At 39.1% G+C, this 17,202-nt stretch overlaps 1 protein-coding gene across 8 annotated transcripts in view; it reads right to left on the reverse strand.

The window, feature by feature from the left end:
• Positions 1 to 17,202, reverse strand: part of LOC105466192 (family with sequence similarity 13 member C) — a 118,104-nt gene that overhangs the window by 7,287 nt on the left and 93,615 nt on the right. For all 8 annotated transcript variants that reach the window (XM_071069568.1, XM_011715221.3, XM_011715222.3 and 5 more), the window contains 4 exons: positions 14,996 to 15,206; positions 13,654 to 13,792; positions 8,621 to 8,702; positions 6,970 to 7,181 (listed from right to left, as the gene is read on the reverse strand). In XM_071069568.1, the coding sequence (XP_070925669.1) occupies positions 6,970 to 7,181; positions 8,621 to 8,702; positions 13,654 to 13,792; positions 14,996 to 15,206 (644 nt within the window). The remainder of the gene's footprint in view (positions 1 to 6,969; positions 7,182 to 8,620; positions 8,703 to 13,653; positions 13,793 to 14,995; positions 15,207 to 17,202) is intronic.

The raw sequence follows: 17,202 nt of genomic DNA on the forward strand, positions 1-17,202 counted from the left end.
TCACATACTTCTTTAAATTCTCACAGTACCCAACACATTCCCATTCCTACTACTAAGCTATCAACACAGGTTTATATGAAAAAAGGACTCTAATTTTTAGCAATCTTCTTTTAAGTCCCATACGCTGTGACCTAACTCTCGCTTCCCTCTATAGAAGCCTGTTAAGTATTGCTTAAATAACCTCAAGATCTTTTCATTTTCTAACCCAATCATTTTTTAAACACTTTTATTCATAATACATCTTTCCATGAAAAAAAAAAACCCAACAAGTTCCCATCAAAATCTATTTCATGGGATTTTAATAGATGACAGAAGAAAAAAATCTCAGTCTGAGTTCAGAAAACATGGAAATAGTGGTTTTTTAATGTAATATCTTACTGGGACTTACAATCCATAGAAAGTATTTCAGAAAATGATGCATTTAAGTAGTATTGGAATCTCTCCATTGCAATTTGATTTTTGTGATTTAATATATTCCCCAGATTCTAGAAAAGCTAAATTTAATTCTAAAAGAAAAAAGTAACCAAAACACATGATAGAATGATGAATGCCATTATAGAAAAGTATCTTCCATAGATGCTGGATAAAAATTTGGGAACACATACAATGTATGCACTGCTTTTTCACTTTGATTCCATTGTCTTCCTCTTAAGATTATTATCAAAGCAATCCCTGAGGAAATGTGAGGGTTCCATACCCTCATGCATAGTAAGTACAAAACACTGTGAAACCTCTAAGTCTACAAGTGCTCATCCTCAGATAGAGGACAGGAAAGCAGATTGCCTGAGGAAGGTTAGTAGTGGGATTATGTGCCAGGAGCTGTTTTCTACTCACAGAAAAGCTATAGGCCTGCAAAGTGATCTTCATAAAGGAAACTGAATCAAGGTAAGCTCTGCAGGATACCCCAAATCTAAGGGGGCAGAAATACATTAGACTTTGCTGTTATTCTTCAGCCACTTTCTGCTAAGAATCAGATCTAATTTTCTCCTCTGAATTCAATGGCTGTCTCTTTCTGAAGTGCATCCTTCCTCCCTAATTCTATAGTTGCTGCTGGCTGTGGTATGCAAGATATATCTATTTTTTTCATTTTTGTTATATGAATGAAGGAAACAAGGTTTCCTTTATGTTTTCGGTTACATGTTGAATAACCTAAAACAGCCAAAGAGAGCTATGAATGTATTGTCATAATTTAAAGATAAATAAAAGGAGATAAACTTTAAAAGATGATTATTCTTCCAGTTTCTCCATTTTTTATAGTATCAGGGGTAAAACTAAGAGGAGGTTGAACAAGACAGGACCATATATAGGACAAAATTTGATATGATTTGTTTATAGCTTGGCAACTTTGCCATATGAAAACTCCTGGCCCCCTATCAGTGATTATTTGAATCATCAAGGTCTGGAAATAAACTGGCTTTCCAAGAGACATAACTGCTACTGAGGGTCAGTCCAAATTAGTTTGTTTCTGGGTCCTGGTCAGAAAGTTGTTTAGGAAAAAGCTGCCATAGCTTCAGCACTTCTACCACCTTGTTTTCCTTTCCCCCATGGGACTGGTGCCATGTATTCCTGCACAGTAAGCCACAGAAATTTATAAATTAAGTCATTACAATTATCCCCATAAATGAGATCTCTCTTAAGGAGAGAAATAAAACTGACATTCTCTTCTCCGGACAGTGAGCAATAGAAATCATGCTTCTTGCCGGGCGCGGTGGCTCAAGCCTGTAATCCCAGCACTTTGGGAGGCCGAGGCGGGTGGATCACAAGGTCAGGAGATCGAGACCACAGTGAAACCCCGTCTCTACTAAAAATACAAAAAATTAGCCGGGCGCGGTGGCGGGCGCCTGTAGTCCTAGCTACTCAGGAGGCTGAGGCAGGAGAATGGCGTGAACCCAGGAGGCGGAGCTTGCAGTGAGCCGAGATCGCGCCACTGCACTCCAGCCTGGGCAACAGCGTGAGACTCCGTCTCAAAAAAAAAAAAAAAAAAAAAAAAAAAGAAATCATGCTTCTTAGCTTTAGGGACTCAAGTCCTGCCAAGATTTTCCTGTCTAAGTATCCCCATCGCCTTATTGAGGGAGGCACTATATGTAAGCAAGTCTGACTGTTTAAATTAAACAGTCAAACAAGATGGAAAGTCAGTACTGGATATTATCATAGAAAGCAATTGCTAAAGATAATGTTTTGGTCAATTTAGATGTCCAAGCCGGGAATTGAAGGTTAATATTTGTCTTGAAACCAGAGGACATGAGTTCAGATAACCAGCTTCAAAACTTATAAACTGTTTTTAACATTACAAAGATGTAATATTTGAACCTCAGTTTCCTCATATGCATAATGATGATCAGTTTTAATAAGTTTTATATGTAAATGTTTCTTAATAACACATATACCAAATGTTATTTGAGCTATCAAACTAGTTGACTTGATATTAATGTCAATGCTATCCATTAATAAAAAAGAATATCACAGTGCTATTGAATATTTTTTTAAAAAATAAAAGAGAATGATAAGCTATGTCTTGATATAAAAAGCTATCCAGAATATACAAAGTAAAAAGGATGCATAATTGTATACACTGCTCCCTTTTGTCTAACAGAGGCAAGTTAAGATATATATTGGGGCCAGGCATGGTAGCTCACTTCTGTAATCCCAGCACTTTGGGAAGCTGAGGTGGGAGCATGCCTTAAGGCCAAGAATTTTAGACCAGCCTGGGCAAAAGTGAGAGCTCATCTCTACAAAAAATTAAAATAATCAACCAGGCATGGTGTTGCACACCTGTAGTCCCAGCTACATGAGAGGCCAAGGTGGGAAGATCACTTGAGCTCTGGAGTTTATGGCTGCAGTGAGCTATGGTTGTGCCACTGTACTCCAGCCTGAATGATAAAGTGACACTCTGTCTCTATAAAAAAAAAAAAAAAAAAAAAAAGGAATGTATATTGATAATTTCTTGTATATGTTTTACATAGAAACTCCAAAAAAGACACATAAGACATTAATAACAATAGTTACCTGCTGGGGGTGGGAGATCTCGGAGCTGGAGATGGCAGTTGGTTTTGGAAGTAGTCTTTTTACCATTTTCTGTTATATATTTTCTTTTTGAACTATGTGAGAAAGTATTACCTATTCAATAAATTATTTTTTTAAAAAAGAAGGATAAATAGGAAAGCAGAAAGTTTGATGGGATCTTCCTTTTCATGCCCTTTAAGTCTACTGTCTTTCCAACTAACAACAACCTGCTAATAAGTTATTAATTTTGTATTGATTTTTTCAAGATAAAATGTATACTTTCTAAAAATCTGCTTTCATCCTCAGAGATGCTACAGTTGATGAGAGGCCAGAAGAAGTAACTGTCATTACTCATCCCCTTGGTAATTTGAGCTGTGCACCTGACACCACCTACAGTTCTTAGAAAGGTCAATATTGATATATATGCCAGCACCAGTTCAGTATTTCCAAAGGAAAAGGACATAAAAGACATAAATAGGCACTACAGTTCAGCTCAGGGGATGACTCATTCATTTCCAGTGTACAGCCATGTCCTGTAACCCAGAAGTGATTATCTCTAAAAATCATCCACAGATAAAACAGGAAGAAAATTACTCACTGGCAGTATCTGAACCAACAAGGCAATGCTATAGGATTTATCAGCCTTAGTATGGTCTGTGACTAAATGCCAAATGCAGAAATTATGGAAAGAGTCATAATAAAGTCTCTCTAGAAAAGATGTCATTCTTTATCTTGAAATTTTAATATTTAATGCATTTTCAGCAATAAGGCAAGGACCTCAGATGAAAGTCATATGTCTCTTTGAGTTTAAAGAAACGGGACCTAATGAGATGATCTGAAATGCTACTGAGCTCATTGAGGAGTTAGAAATAACACTAGCTGTATGGGAATACGAAGTTTTCTCTTTGGTTATGCTGTAGCCTCTGGATTCACACTGAGTATAGTGACTGACTAGCTACTACATGGTTTACTATATTAAGCTTTCTCAGTACCAATACTCAGCTTTATGTATTTACATTTTCTATTACAGATGCTCTCTGTTTAAAGGGCCTAACTTTAGCCTACTGAAGAGCTATATTATAGTTATATTTGAGCGGGCTTCTGACACTTATTAAATCAATAGGCCATTAAAAATAATAGAAATGATTGGCATTTATACTAGGTGACATCCATGCATGAGGAGATTTTTCTCTGATCTTCCGACTCTCATTTGCGTATGTCTATTTGATTTACATGTCTCAGTAAGATGACCAACCATCCCAGTTTGTCCAGGACTGAGGCATTTCCCAGGACATGGGATTTTCAGTGCTAAAAGCAAAAAAGTCTTGGGCAAACTGGGACGATTGGTCACCCTATTCCTGAAAGATATTAAATGTAAAATATCCCAAACTAATCATTTATGTTATATTTTTATCTACAACCCCAGTGTGCTCTTCTAGTTTTCTCTGTATCAGTAAATGCTTTTCTGTGAGTAGAAAACAGCTCCTGGCACATAATTCCACTACTAACCTTCCTCAGGCAATCTGCTTTCCTGTCCTCGATCTGAGGATGAGCACTTGTAGACTTAGAGGTTTCACAGTGTTTTGTACTTACTAAGCATGCATCATCCCAGATTCTTCTTTGCCTTCATTTCCTCCCATCTAATGCTTCAACATGTCCTTTTGATTCTACTTTCAAAATATACTTTGATTGTGTCCACTTCTTTCCCTCTCCAAGGCCACCATGCTAATCCAAGCCACCCATTCCATCTACCCTTTTCATTCTTTTCCCTGTGATGTATCCTCCACTTAGCAAGCAGACAGATCTATTAAATGTAATCATGTCATGTCACTTTTCTGCTCTCAACCATTCAACAACTTCCCAATACTTCCCACAGTTTTAAAGGTTCTGTGTGATGGGTTCTAATCTGTCTTTCTGACTTGATATCATGCCATCCTGTTCTCCAACCCTCAACCCCGAGAATTCAAAGTGAACAACAAGGTCTTCCTTTCATCACGGCCTTCATACCTGCAATTCCATCTGTTGAGAATGTTTTCTGCTGCTCCCTTTGACCTGCTGATTCTTCTTTAAATGTCACCTCTTGGCCTTCCTAATCGCTTTATCTAAAGTAGAAACTATACCCATTATTTTCTATCATATCACCTGTTAAATATCCTGCATAGTACTTATCAACATTTTTAATGATTTCTTTTTATTGAGTTGTTTATATCTTGTTGTATCCCCACTCCCAGGACAACATGAACTACATGAGGGCATTGACCCCCCATGACTTCTATATATTTTTTATTTTTTATATCTAGCATCTATTCTACTTCACAACACATAATTGGCATTTACATCTTTTTCAAATGAACTATTGTCCACCAGTCAGTAGGTTTCTCACTTATTGTCACGATAATTATATAAGTAGGTATTACCTGTATTTTACAGATGAGGAAATTGAATCTCAGAGAATCAGTTCACTTGCCAAGTGCCCATGGTTAGAAAGTGGCTGGTTCAAGTGCTGAGTCCTATTCTAAGTCTACTATATCAATCCCATCTCTCCTCTTACTACCCTTGTTAATTGAGTAGAACATAGATTTAGACATGACCAAGATGCTTTAATAGATACGGTCAAAGTGACTTTAAAATACTGGAAAGACCTTCAGAAGCACTGAAGGATGGAAAACCACAGATGTACCTGAGAATTTCCGTATATATATGCAAAAGTTACCCACTATCACAGAAGTAGAATCTTGGTGGGCTCAGGGATAGGATGGCTGAGTGGATGAAAACCTTCTCTTCACTCCTCACAACATGTATTTGTTGTTGTTGTTTTAAGACTAAAGGTATTTCATAAAGAAAGATGTGGTCACAGGTCCATTTCTACTTGTAGATCACAAGTCCTTATGTAAATGACTAATCCAGGGGCATATTTTGAGCCTTTTGAGATTTGGAATATGTTGTCACTTTATGATTAATACCAGGTAATACACAATAGAACAGGGAAAGGCAGCATTCTCCTCAAGAAGACTTCATTTGAAAATTAAATATGCTAGTTTGTTCATTCATCTGCTCATTTTTCCATTCACTCAGCAAACATTTATTCAATACCTACTATGTACAGAAAAGGAGGGGTCATGACCTATAAATAGTACTTCCATGTAAGAAGTTCAAGGTGTAGTACAAGAAACAGTAAATGGCCTACAAGATAGAGCTGTGATAGGGTAGTTACATCCCTTATTCGAGAACTGAAAGTCAATCACACCAGTCTTAGAGTTGAGACAGGGGACTACAAGAAAGCTTCCCTGGCATAATTGAAATGGAAGCATAGATATGCACGACAAGGAGAGATTAACCAGGTAAATACTAATCAGTCTTTTCTTCTTTGTAAAATATAATAAATCTTTTCTTTGAACTCCACGCTCATATATTCAAATGCCTGACAACTCTATCTAGATGCCTCACAGAGACTTCAAAACTAAGATATCCAAAGCTGAAGACTTGCATTTCAACTTAACACTCCTAAGAAACCCTACCTCTCTATTCTTATTATATAAACACCAAACAATTTTTCTTACTATTTATAGATCATCCCTGCTTTATTATTTTTAACAAGACATGAAGAAAGGGGCTGTAACTGGAGTCCTTTCCTTTCAGGCAATATGCTTATTTCTTAGTCTTGGGTTCATTTGCTAATTTTGGGGTGCGGAGAGTTGGAGAGAAAGGGATATGATATACCCTGGTGTCCTTGCCATTTACTTCCTATCAATACACAACACTATAACCTCCAGAATGGTGGCTTAGCCTGGCATCATGTGGCACTACTGCTCATGGCCAGTAACCTATCAGGAACTCATCTGAAATTCTGGAGCCAGGCTAATAAAAATGTCTATGTAATGACAAAGTGCTCTGATAAATTGGATGATCTCACCAGCACTGTGTGAACTATAGGGGCCCTCTATATAACAAGACATGGTGATGTACCTTAGAATCCTCCTGGGGAGGAAGTTGCTCTCTTTTCTCCTTCAGGCATGTCAAAACAGCATCTGGAGTCTCTTCTCCAGAGGAGCTTGGCTCCAGGCCTGCAGCTTCCGGCTTCCCATTTTCTCTGGGGACTGTGGGTTGCTCACAGGACAGGTTTCTAGGTTGACCTTTAGGAGCACTCCCTTGTTCTTCTGACAGCTTTAGCTTTAGTTCTAAGAGAAAAGCTGTAAGTTACCATAAGCAAAGAGAACCCACTAGCCCTAATAAGAACAGAGAGCCTTTCAGGAATTCCTTCCCCTGATGCCAAATCTGTAGAAATGAACACTAATAATGGCTTTCCATAGGGCAATGGCAACCCTTATAAGCAGAGCCACTAGCATAGGCTCCCAATCAGGTGTGAAAACAGGGCTCTAGAGGCTAGGATCTCATGGAGGTGGAGGATATGTATGGCAGTAGCACAGTGGTTTAGATTTCAGAGGAGGAAGAGTTTGCAGGAAAACCAGTGGCACCTGGCCCCACCTGCCATGTACTGTAGCACCTGAAATTCCACACCCAAAGATTTATGTACTTATATTTTGAAGTTGTGGGTTCATCAAGAGCCCCTGTGGAAATGCAAGTAATTCTGCAAGACATTATACATGTAGACACCCAAGGAAATACAGGAGGGAGTGGGAAAGGGTAGATGGGAATGTCAGCCCCAACTTGACAGATTTTGCTATTTTTTCTTATGGTAGCTTTTAAGATTCAGGAATTATTACAATATGGCTTTATATAAACCTAGATAATTTAAAATAAAAAAGCCCCCTGAGACTTATCAAGGAATTACATTTTAGAGTATGCAAGGGTACTGGTTGTTTGAATGAGGCATTTATATTTATTTCTCAATTACATAGCTCATTTTCTTTGTTTGATGTTTGTTTCCTAGTTAGACTTTGTCTTGATGTTTAAACATTACATGTTGTATAAACTTGCCACAAATTTACAGTTTAATACCACTGAATTAATATTCCCTTCTAGTTCTTTTTAGTCACTCTCCTTCCAGAAATTTGGAAAAACTCCCATGTCTCTAAGTATTAAAGTTAGAGTGTGGAGAGAGGAAGAAAATAATTTTTTATTGGTAAATAACAAGTCTCTTTTAAATGGATTTTAGAGTTAATACTCTCACCACCATCTCCAGAGAAAGACAGAAAAAGGACACTAGCCCATACGGCAGGAGAACCACATTCTACACCTGGCCCACCACCTTCCAGCTCTGTAACCCTCCCCTCTCTATGAGCATAAATGTCCTCATCCATGCACTGAAGTGTGTGGAGTAAATGATTTCTCAGACCTCTTCTGTTTCTAACATCCAACAATCCCATAACCTAGGAAGGTTAGTGCTCCACATGTTAAAATGTTCCTGGCATTGAAGTGAATCATTCCACTTGGGAGTCTGGAGGTCCTCAGTTTCTTTGGAAGGAGGTTTATTACATGGGGCCAAACAATGACAGAGATACAGGATGCTTTATTTCAAAAGGGAGCTACAGTCTAAGCAGGAAACAAGGTGCAAGAGGGCACAGGTAGAAATGAATCTAAAATTCTCTGGAGCACATTATCACTAGTTTAACTGCTTCCTTTATGAGGAAAAAAAAGACCTTTGACTGGCATTTACCTTTGAGCTGTTTACGACCTTTAGCCAAATCATTCATCCATTTCAGGACTTCAGGATTAGAAGTCTTGTCACCATGCGAAGGCTACCAAGGGAAGGAAAAGTGGGGGTGGGAGGGAGGGAAGGAGGGAGAGGGTGGGGAAGAAAAAGAGAAAAGGAAAAACAAAATGTGTAAACACCTGAGCCATACAAAGATAGTTTAGGAATATATAAAGCTGGGAGAGAAATTCGGGTGTGAAATTTCTGATGGAGTTGCTTCTGATGAAGTTACCTCTAGAAAACAGTAAATATTCTTGACCTCCTCTACTCTTTAATCATTGCTATGGGCATTATTTCTAAATGTGCCTGGTCACTTAATATTTTTCATAGTCCTGGCCGTGCCAGTGCCCCTGCCGTCAAGCTGTCAATCACCTTGCAGGTTACCCACAGCCCATATATACCCCATTGCCAGGCCATTTTCTGTAGCACTGCAGATGATTGCACTGATACAAACCAGTACTTACTACCTTGCTTGTGGCTCACACACATGCTTATGACCATAACCTGTGGGAGAATACTGAAAAACTGGAAGATTTATCTCTTACCAGTTATATCCTCTAAGCTAAAGAAAGGAGACCCCAGAATCTCTAAAACCTGACAGTATTCCTGAGAAGTCAGTCTGTTAGGGGGATATGCAGATTTCTAACACCTTCACTAGTGGTAGCCAAACATACTGTCCCTCTACCCCCACAGATCAGTAAAAACTGTTCTTAAACAAGTCAAGGCTACCATAGTAACTTACATGCAGGCTCAAGAAAATTAATGGTTACTTTAAATTAAGGATTTACAAGGAACTATAAAATAAGCTTAAGATGACATGATCATAAACATAATAGCCTGAAATATGTGCATTGTTAATGACCAAATCTAGGGGCTGTCATTTTTTCTTTAAGGATCCACTAAATCCATGTAACAATGGCAGGATGTTGGTGAGAGGAAGGCATAGGAAGATAGGAGATTTTTCAAACTCAAAGGAAAAAACTACTGTGTGACAGGATCATCACATGTACATGAGTCTAGGTATGCTCATTGTAAAACACAAGGCATGATTCTGTCAGTTCTAGAGTGATTTAAAAACCATACATTTTAAGATTAAAATAGAAAAGAAGATTGACAATGATTCTTTCCTGGAAGAACTTGAATAGGAAACTGGTTTCCCTGAGGGATGGCAGGGGGTTGGGGAAGGGGTGGGAGAAAAAAAAAAAAAAAAAGCTGGTTTCAGGACCATGGACAGTGACACGTGGCCATCAATCCCCACCTCTCTAAAACTGCTTAGCCTAGTCCTGTCTGTGGTTTGCTAGAATGATGCACTGTATAGTCTAGTACTTTGGTTTGGGTAGCAGTCTGGTTACATGGAAAGCCAGTGTTTTACATTTGATTTCTCAAAATCCTCAGAAAATTCTCCACTCTGATCTGAGAACACATCTTGTTGAACAATGCTTCACTGGATCTGTTCCACACAGTTATTTCTATCTTTTGAAATATGGTAAAAACAAACACACACAAAAAAATACTAAGTCTTTAAGCCAGTGACTGCAAAAGAAATAAGTTTTCACTATGGTGCATAGAACTTAGGAGAAATTTAAGGCTAAATTTTGGACAAAATAATTTAAAGCCTGAAATCAGTTTCTGAAATGAATTTACTTCCCTACCCTTGAAGAAGCTGTTAAAAGGGTTAAATCAAGCTCACATGAATAGCAGCTCTCAAATCACATGAAAAGTTCCCATATACAAGCTGTAGATCTTCAAGACTTAACTTCTTAAGTGAAATATTCTGATTCAAAAGGCCATAACACCCAGAAATTACATAGGTTTAGGTTTTGTTCAATGCAATTAAAATTGACCTCCTAAGTGCCATTGTATGAGATTTGTGATCTGCCAAAGATGGTTCAAAAAGACACATTAGAAACATTACTGGGAGGGTTATAAAAAGACCTCAGTTGCTGTTCTGGCTAGAACTATTCTTTGCTGTGTGATTCTGGGAAACTCACTTCCCCTTTCTGGGCCTCAGTTTCTTCAGTTGTCAGATAAGACAAAAGACTCACTGATTCTTTCCAATTCTAACATTCCCTGATTCCACTGAAAGTAGACATCTGGCTGACGCAGCCTTTTCTTAGCCCAAGAGTCCAATAATCAAATGCAAAATCAGATGTAGAGATGTAGAGAATTTGGGGTAGGTGTGTAAAATGGTTACAGTAAACAGAGATGGAAAGATATACGTGATACATGGGTATTAGAAAAGCACAGAGGCCCAGCAGGAGCCCAGATTCAAAAATTAGCAGTGGGTGCTATGAATTCCACAGTCAGACTGCCAGGAAGGGGAGCCTTACATACAGCAACGGTTAAAGCCCATTGACATGTCAAACCTCTAAGCACAGCCTGGCCCTGACAGGAAGGAAAGGGGTTTCCTGAGACATGTGAGGTTCTGATTATAACAAAGACTTTTATACACACTGAAGCAGCAGTGACCAAGGAGCCTCCTTCCCCTACTGCTCCCTGATCTGTCCTTCCATAAGTGTATTTAAGTATATGTTTGTGTGTGTATGTGTGTGTGTGCATGTGCATGCATGTGCATGTGTGCTCTAGCTTCAGAAAACTCTAGATAAAGGCAGGAGATGTTTCCAGGTGGAATTCTGTGGGGAAAAGAAAGAGATCAGCCTGTTACTGTGTCTATATAGAAAGAAGTAGACATAAGAGACTCCATTTTGTTCTGTATTTGAGATGCTGTTAATCTGTGACCCTACCCCCAACCTTGTCCTTGCAAGAGACATGTGCTGTGGTAACTCAAGGTTTAATGGATTTTGGGCGTGCAGGGTGTGACTTTGTTCCTAGAAAAGCTAGGTATTGTCCAAGGTTTATCCCCATGTGATAGGATGAAACAATGTTGCTAAAAGGTTTATCTCAAGGCACAGGATTTTCCTTTAAACTTATTCATGTCACAGATCCTTGTTCTTATGTCTTACTGCTAATTTCCTCCCTAAAAATGATCCTATTGTCCTGCCACTCCCTTATCTTTAAGATGGTAAAGATAATTATCTATAAATACTAAGGGAACTCAGAGGCCGGTGCCGGCGTGGGTCCTCTGTAAGCTGAGCGCCGGTCCCCTGGGCCCCCGCTTTTCTTTCTCTATACTTTGTCTCTGTGTCTTATTTCTTTTCTCAAGTCTCTCATTCCACCTTACGAGAAACACCCACAGGTATGGAGGGGCAGGCCACCCCTTCAGAATTCTCTTCCAAAATAAGCATCCAAGATCTGTGACTGTGGGTAGAAAACTCCAGTGGAAAATTAACATGTACAGTTTTCCTTTATTTTCTGACAAGGCAGAGACTGCCATGGAGTAGCCTATTTAAATATGTAACTCATAGATTAAAAAGTTAGTGTTATCTAGGACCATTTACTCCCTTTGTACCAAACACTGTAATAAGCATTATGTATGTACTTCCTTATTTACTACTTACAAACTTAAGAAGTCACTACCTAATACTCCATTTTACAAATGGCTAAACTGTGACTCAGAAAGATAACAAGTCCAAAATCACAGAGTCCTATAAAAGTAGCTGTGCTGGATTCAAATCCAAAATAGTCTGAATCAAGAACTGCCAGATAAGATGTGTTAACGGGTGCTGGGAATGGAGCCTCTGGTTGTTACTCTGTATTTTCCAATATGAGAATATCATAGATCCAATAACACCCCAGCAGCAAACAGGTGAAATCAGCTTCTCTCAGGATATCTGGAGCTTTTAAAATGCAGACACTTAAAAATTTTACTTATATTCTATTGCAAAACCTACTCATCTGTAATCCACTGACCCAAGTTGTGACTTGATAGAACACAACTATCTTAGGCAAGTCATTTCCATCAGGTGTCAGTTTCATTGTCTGTAAAATAAAATCCTGGAGTAATGATGTGTTGAGCTCCCTTCTGCTCTATAAAAGACAATAAATAGCTGTGACTGCCTGACTCTGGGGAAGATAATCTTCAACATCCTAAGGTTGCCTTGAAAGCCAATCTGATTTTCCCCCCATTTCTACAAAGCTAAAATCTGCTCCTTAAAACTCCTCCTTCAGTGAATTTGAGGCCACTGTGGAAAACAAGACAGGAAGAATGGAAGAGTGAAATATTACCCACTCTCACCTCCCTCCCCAGAACTTACTCTATACTCACAAGAACTTTCCAATGGCCTCTGTACCAAGTGTTTAGTGAACATTTAAATATTTCAAGATGTATGAGAAATTATTCCCTGTTCTCTTTTATTCTAATAACAAGCTGTTCTGGGCTCTCTGCCAAAGACCCAATATCTTTGTCCAATTCTCCGTGGATATGATTTTCTCTATGCCATGGTCACCACTGGAGAAAATAAAAGCAACACTGACCATCAAGACACTTACCTATGACCCTATTGTTTCTTACATAAAAAGAAAGGAGGCTGATATTTGCTGCACTGCAGTACTAGCATGAAAACTAGTGTCTCTCTGATGGGGAAAGGATGGCTTAGGGTTGGTTCTTATGAGTGGCCTGAACAGATGTCATTTGAGAGGTCCTCATTCACCAACGAGGAAATACTTTAATGTCAAAGAAACCATCTCTACTTCATTCTGTTCCACAATTGTAGATTCCTCCCTTGGGTCTTTACTAAGTTCTTATCAAAATGCAATTGAGAAAAAGTTTAAAAAAAAAAAAAAAAAAAAACCACATTATATTTCAAAAGCCTTCCAAATTTTGTTCCTCAGAAAAAATAAGGCAAGATCAATAATCAAATAAGATTGGAAATAATAGTTGTAATTCATGACTAGAAAATATCCTAGCAGAGATCAAGTGACAGCAGGTGAGAACAAGATAGACAGAAGATGAAGACTCTATGATAGGTCCAGGTTGGCCCATGGGAACACAACTGTCCCCTGGCAAAGAAGGGTACCCAGAAAGGAAGGACAGAGGCTGAGGAGAATCCACACACCTCTGACCAGTCCGCTCCTATGTCAAACCCCAGAGTCCTTACCCGGTATTTCTTTTCTTGTTCAAATTTTTCTTCAAATTTCCGAATTTTCCGCTTGAGGCTCTGGATGTGCTTGGTGAGCTGGGTGATGGTCTGTGGCTCCTTGCCATCTCCACAGCTGCAGCGTGAAGAACTCCGCGGCCTGCAGTGATTACAGGGAGGAAGGAGTATCAAAAACAGTGGGCTTCCAGTAAACAGTTCTGTTGATCTACAAACCAAAATTCCTGGATTGTCAGAGAAATCCAGAGGGAAGTTCATTATTTGATGAGGCCACCATGGTAACATCCGCTCATTAATGGAGACTCCCTATCACAAAACTCTGTTATGGGTGGACGTTACCTGGGACTTTAGTGTAAAATGTCAAAATATTAGTCCAGGAAATGCATTTTGTAAAGCTTAGAGGAGGCCAATTTAAGACTCGAAAGAGACCGCACCGTTGAGGTCCTGTCCTCAATAAGTTGCACACGCCACACCTGCCAACATTTTCAAGGAAGATTTAGATGAGTGGTTAACTTCTCTTGACATAACAGGACTTTTTTTAATATGATGAAAGGATGTGCCCCTTCTCCAGAAATTGCATACACCCCCTCACATAACACATACTTTACATGCAATATCAATAATTCACTAACTCTTTCAGGTCCATCGATAGATAGTTCATGGACCCAGGGTTAGATAAAATCAAGAAAAAATGGCATGAGTTCTAAGGGAGAAACCAGGGATTCTCCAGGCATAATTTTAGCCAGAGGATTCTTAATCTTAACTGTATATCAAAATTATTTGTGGAACTTAAACATAAATAACACACAGTTCCTCAATCTCAAATGCAAATTCCAAGTGGAATGTGTAGGGGGCAGGCATCTGATTACACACACACACATGCACACACACACATACATTATTTGGACAAGGGTAGCTATTGTAAGCTACCACTTTTCTAGAATCTAAGAAGAAATGTAGATGGACATCTCCAAAGTGTTCTCACAACTCATCCATGGATGCTACCACTGGACATGGAAAGAATATTGAGTTCGTCAAGAATGATATGTCTGATATGTGCATGTACATATACTTATTTAAGATTCTGTTCATTTCACCAAAAATGTTCAAACATGTGAGCCCCTGGGCTATCCTGTCTCTCATGACCATTTCTTCCTGAGGTATAAGGCTTGCAATGGCATCCCCAACTAGCAAGTACACTGATTTTTGTCATTTATTGTTCCAGTCACGCAGTTGTGTTAGGCAGGCACATTTGTGCTATTTCAGTCATACTTCACTGTAGTTTATAAATGTGATATTTGAAAAACTGTACGAAACGAAGACAATAACAAAACAGTTTTCTTACATCATAAACTGCTGAGTGCTGGGTGGAGATGGGGCTGACTCGGGGTCTAAGTTGAATCTCTGACTTTGGCTGAAGATGGAGCATCGTGGTGACAGCAGTGGGTTGTCACCGTCGGTGATGTGATAGAGCAGCCTGCTGGTCCCCACAGACTGGAGGTCTTCTGGTGCACTGTCGGCCTCATTCTGCCCATCTTTATGGACTGGTGAGGGGTCTGGGCAAATGAGACAAATCATCAAAACTTAGAAATGACAGAGGGCTTGAGACTGTCATGTTCCTAAATAAAGATCATATGCATTCATTATAATGGCTTGCCTCTTTGTCATTTCTTCCTTCTGGGGATATGAAAAGCTTTCAAAATATTGTCATGTTTATTGTCACAGAACCTGGACAGAAAATATTACAAAGCTGTTAACAAAACAAATAAAACAAGTAAGTTTGGTATGAGTTAGACAATCAATACAATCCCAAACTACAAAACAATCCTCTTTTTATTTCACATTATTTGCATAAGTCAGAGGGTATATTACAAAGTGTTAGAGCAATAAAATGAAAACAATAAAATGGATCTGGAGCAGAAGATTATAGATTATCAGGAAGAAAAGGAATAACAACCAGTGAAGGAAGGGAGAGAATGGAGTAGGAGGAAGAAAGAGAAAAGAAAAACAAGAGGAAGAGAGGGGAGAGGAGTCCCCAGAAAGAAAATTATTCAGCAGTCATCAAAAATGATGGAGAACTCTGCTTATCAACAAGGAATGATGTTCAGAATATGCTAAATGGGAACCACAAGTTTTAAAACAAAACATCCCATTTTATATAAGCACACACGTTTATATGTACAAATAGATGCACTAAAAGATCAAAGGTTACGTAGCAACTGCAAAGCATGGTAGAATCAGGAATAATTCTATTTTTTTCTCTAAAACTTTATGTACCATTTTATTGCAGGAAAAACAAAAAACATACACAAAACCTGCTCCAAATCCTCTCCCCAGCTAGCCATCTCTGTCCCTGAATTCTCACTAGAACCAATCCCCTTTTAAGTTAGTTCCCCACCTTGCGGTCAGTCCAGAAGGTAGGTACCCCTCTGCTATGGAAGTAAGGGCAGGGGACTGAGGCGCAGCAGCAGGGCATTAGATCATTAGGAAACTGAGTCAGGGAGCCAGAAGAAGGAGCTCTGCACCCTGGACTCTGTACAGAGTTATTCAAGAAGCAGCCCAGTCTCCTTCTCAAGTTTTCTCAACAGATAAGTCAGGACCAGCCAAGGCTTTCTCTTACTACTTCTTCTCTAACAAAAGTGGAAAACAGAAGATTTTCTGGATGAATAAGCAGAATCAGAAAACACTGATGATCTGCTTGTCCAAAATAAACACTTATCACAATTTGGTACCAGATGAATCTTAATCAGATTTAGAGTGAGTCCTTATTCTCTAGAATAAATGACTCCTTATTCTCTAGAATTGCATTTCAAGATTGAAATGCAATCTGCTTTGTGTAACATCAAAGGTCTGATTAGGTCCTCTTGTGTTTTCAGTTGGCTTCTCCCCTGGTGGACTGTAGACTGGAGGGTGGATAACGCCTCCTATTTTGCCTTTGAGGCTCACTGACAGCACTGTCAGTGGCTGAGGCTAGTCAGAAATTGATGTGATGACAAAAGAGTTGGAGGGAGACGAATGGCAGTGCCTCCAGCCCAAGGCAAGGTGTAGCGGTGTGACTGACACACATCACTACAGGCAACACCCTTGCCATGAATAATTTACCCAGAAAACTCTGCAGTTTGGAAACAGCCCTCAGGAGTAACCGGAATAAGAGTTACTAATCAATAACTCACAGCATATAATATCACCTTTGAAATACACCAGCAGGTGTATGGGTTCCTCATCAAATCCTTTTCTGAAACCACTAGGCTCTAAGAAGAAATGTGTTTTATTCATGTTACCAGTTTCTTGGAAATATCTTCAGAAATAATAATGGGGAAGAAAATAATCCTTAGCAGGCACCTGGGACCACCAAATTTTTGCTGAAATGGAAAAAGTTCTGAGATCTTGAACCCTTCAGCTCAGTTGTGGCCCCAGGGTCAAAATTAACAAGGTCTCTTCTTGGTTGCTGTTTTATAATGCCAAAATGGAAATACTTGGGATCCTAGTCACATGACTGTGAAGCAGTGCCAGGGAAAGATCTGTTTCTGGAACCCATAGAGTCCTAAAATA

Source organism: Macaca nemestrina, chromosome 9 (genome assembly GCF_043159975.1).
Source record: "Macaca nemestrina isolate mMacNem1 chromosome 9, mMacNem.hap1, whole genome shotgun sequence".
Taxonomy (NCBI): domain Eukaryota; kingdom Metazoa; phylum Chordata; class Mammalia; order Primates; family Cercopithecidae; genus Macaca; species Macaca nemestrina.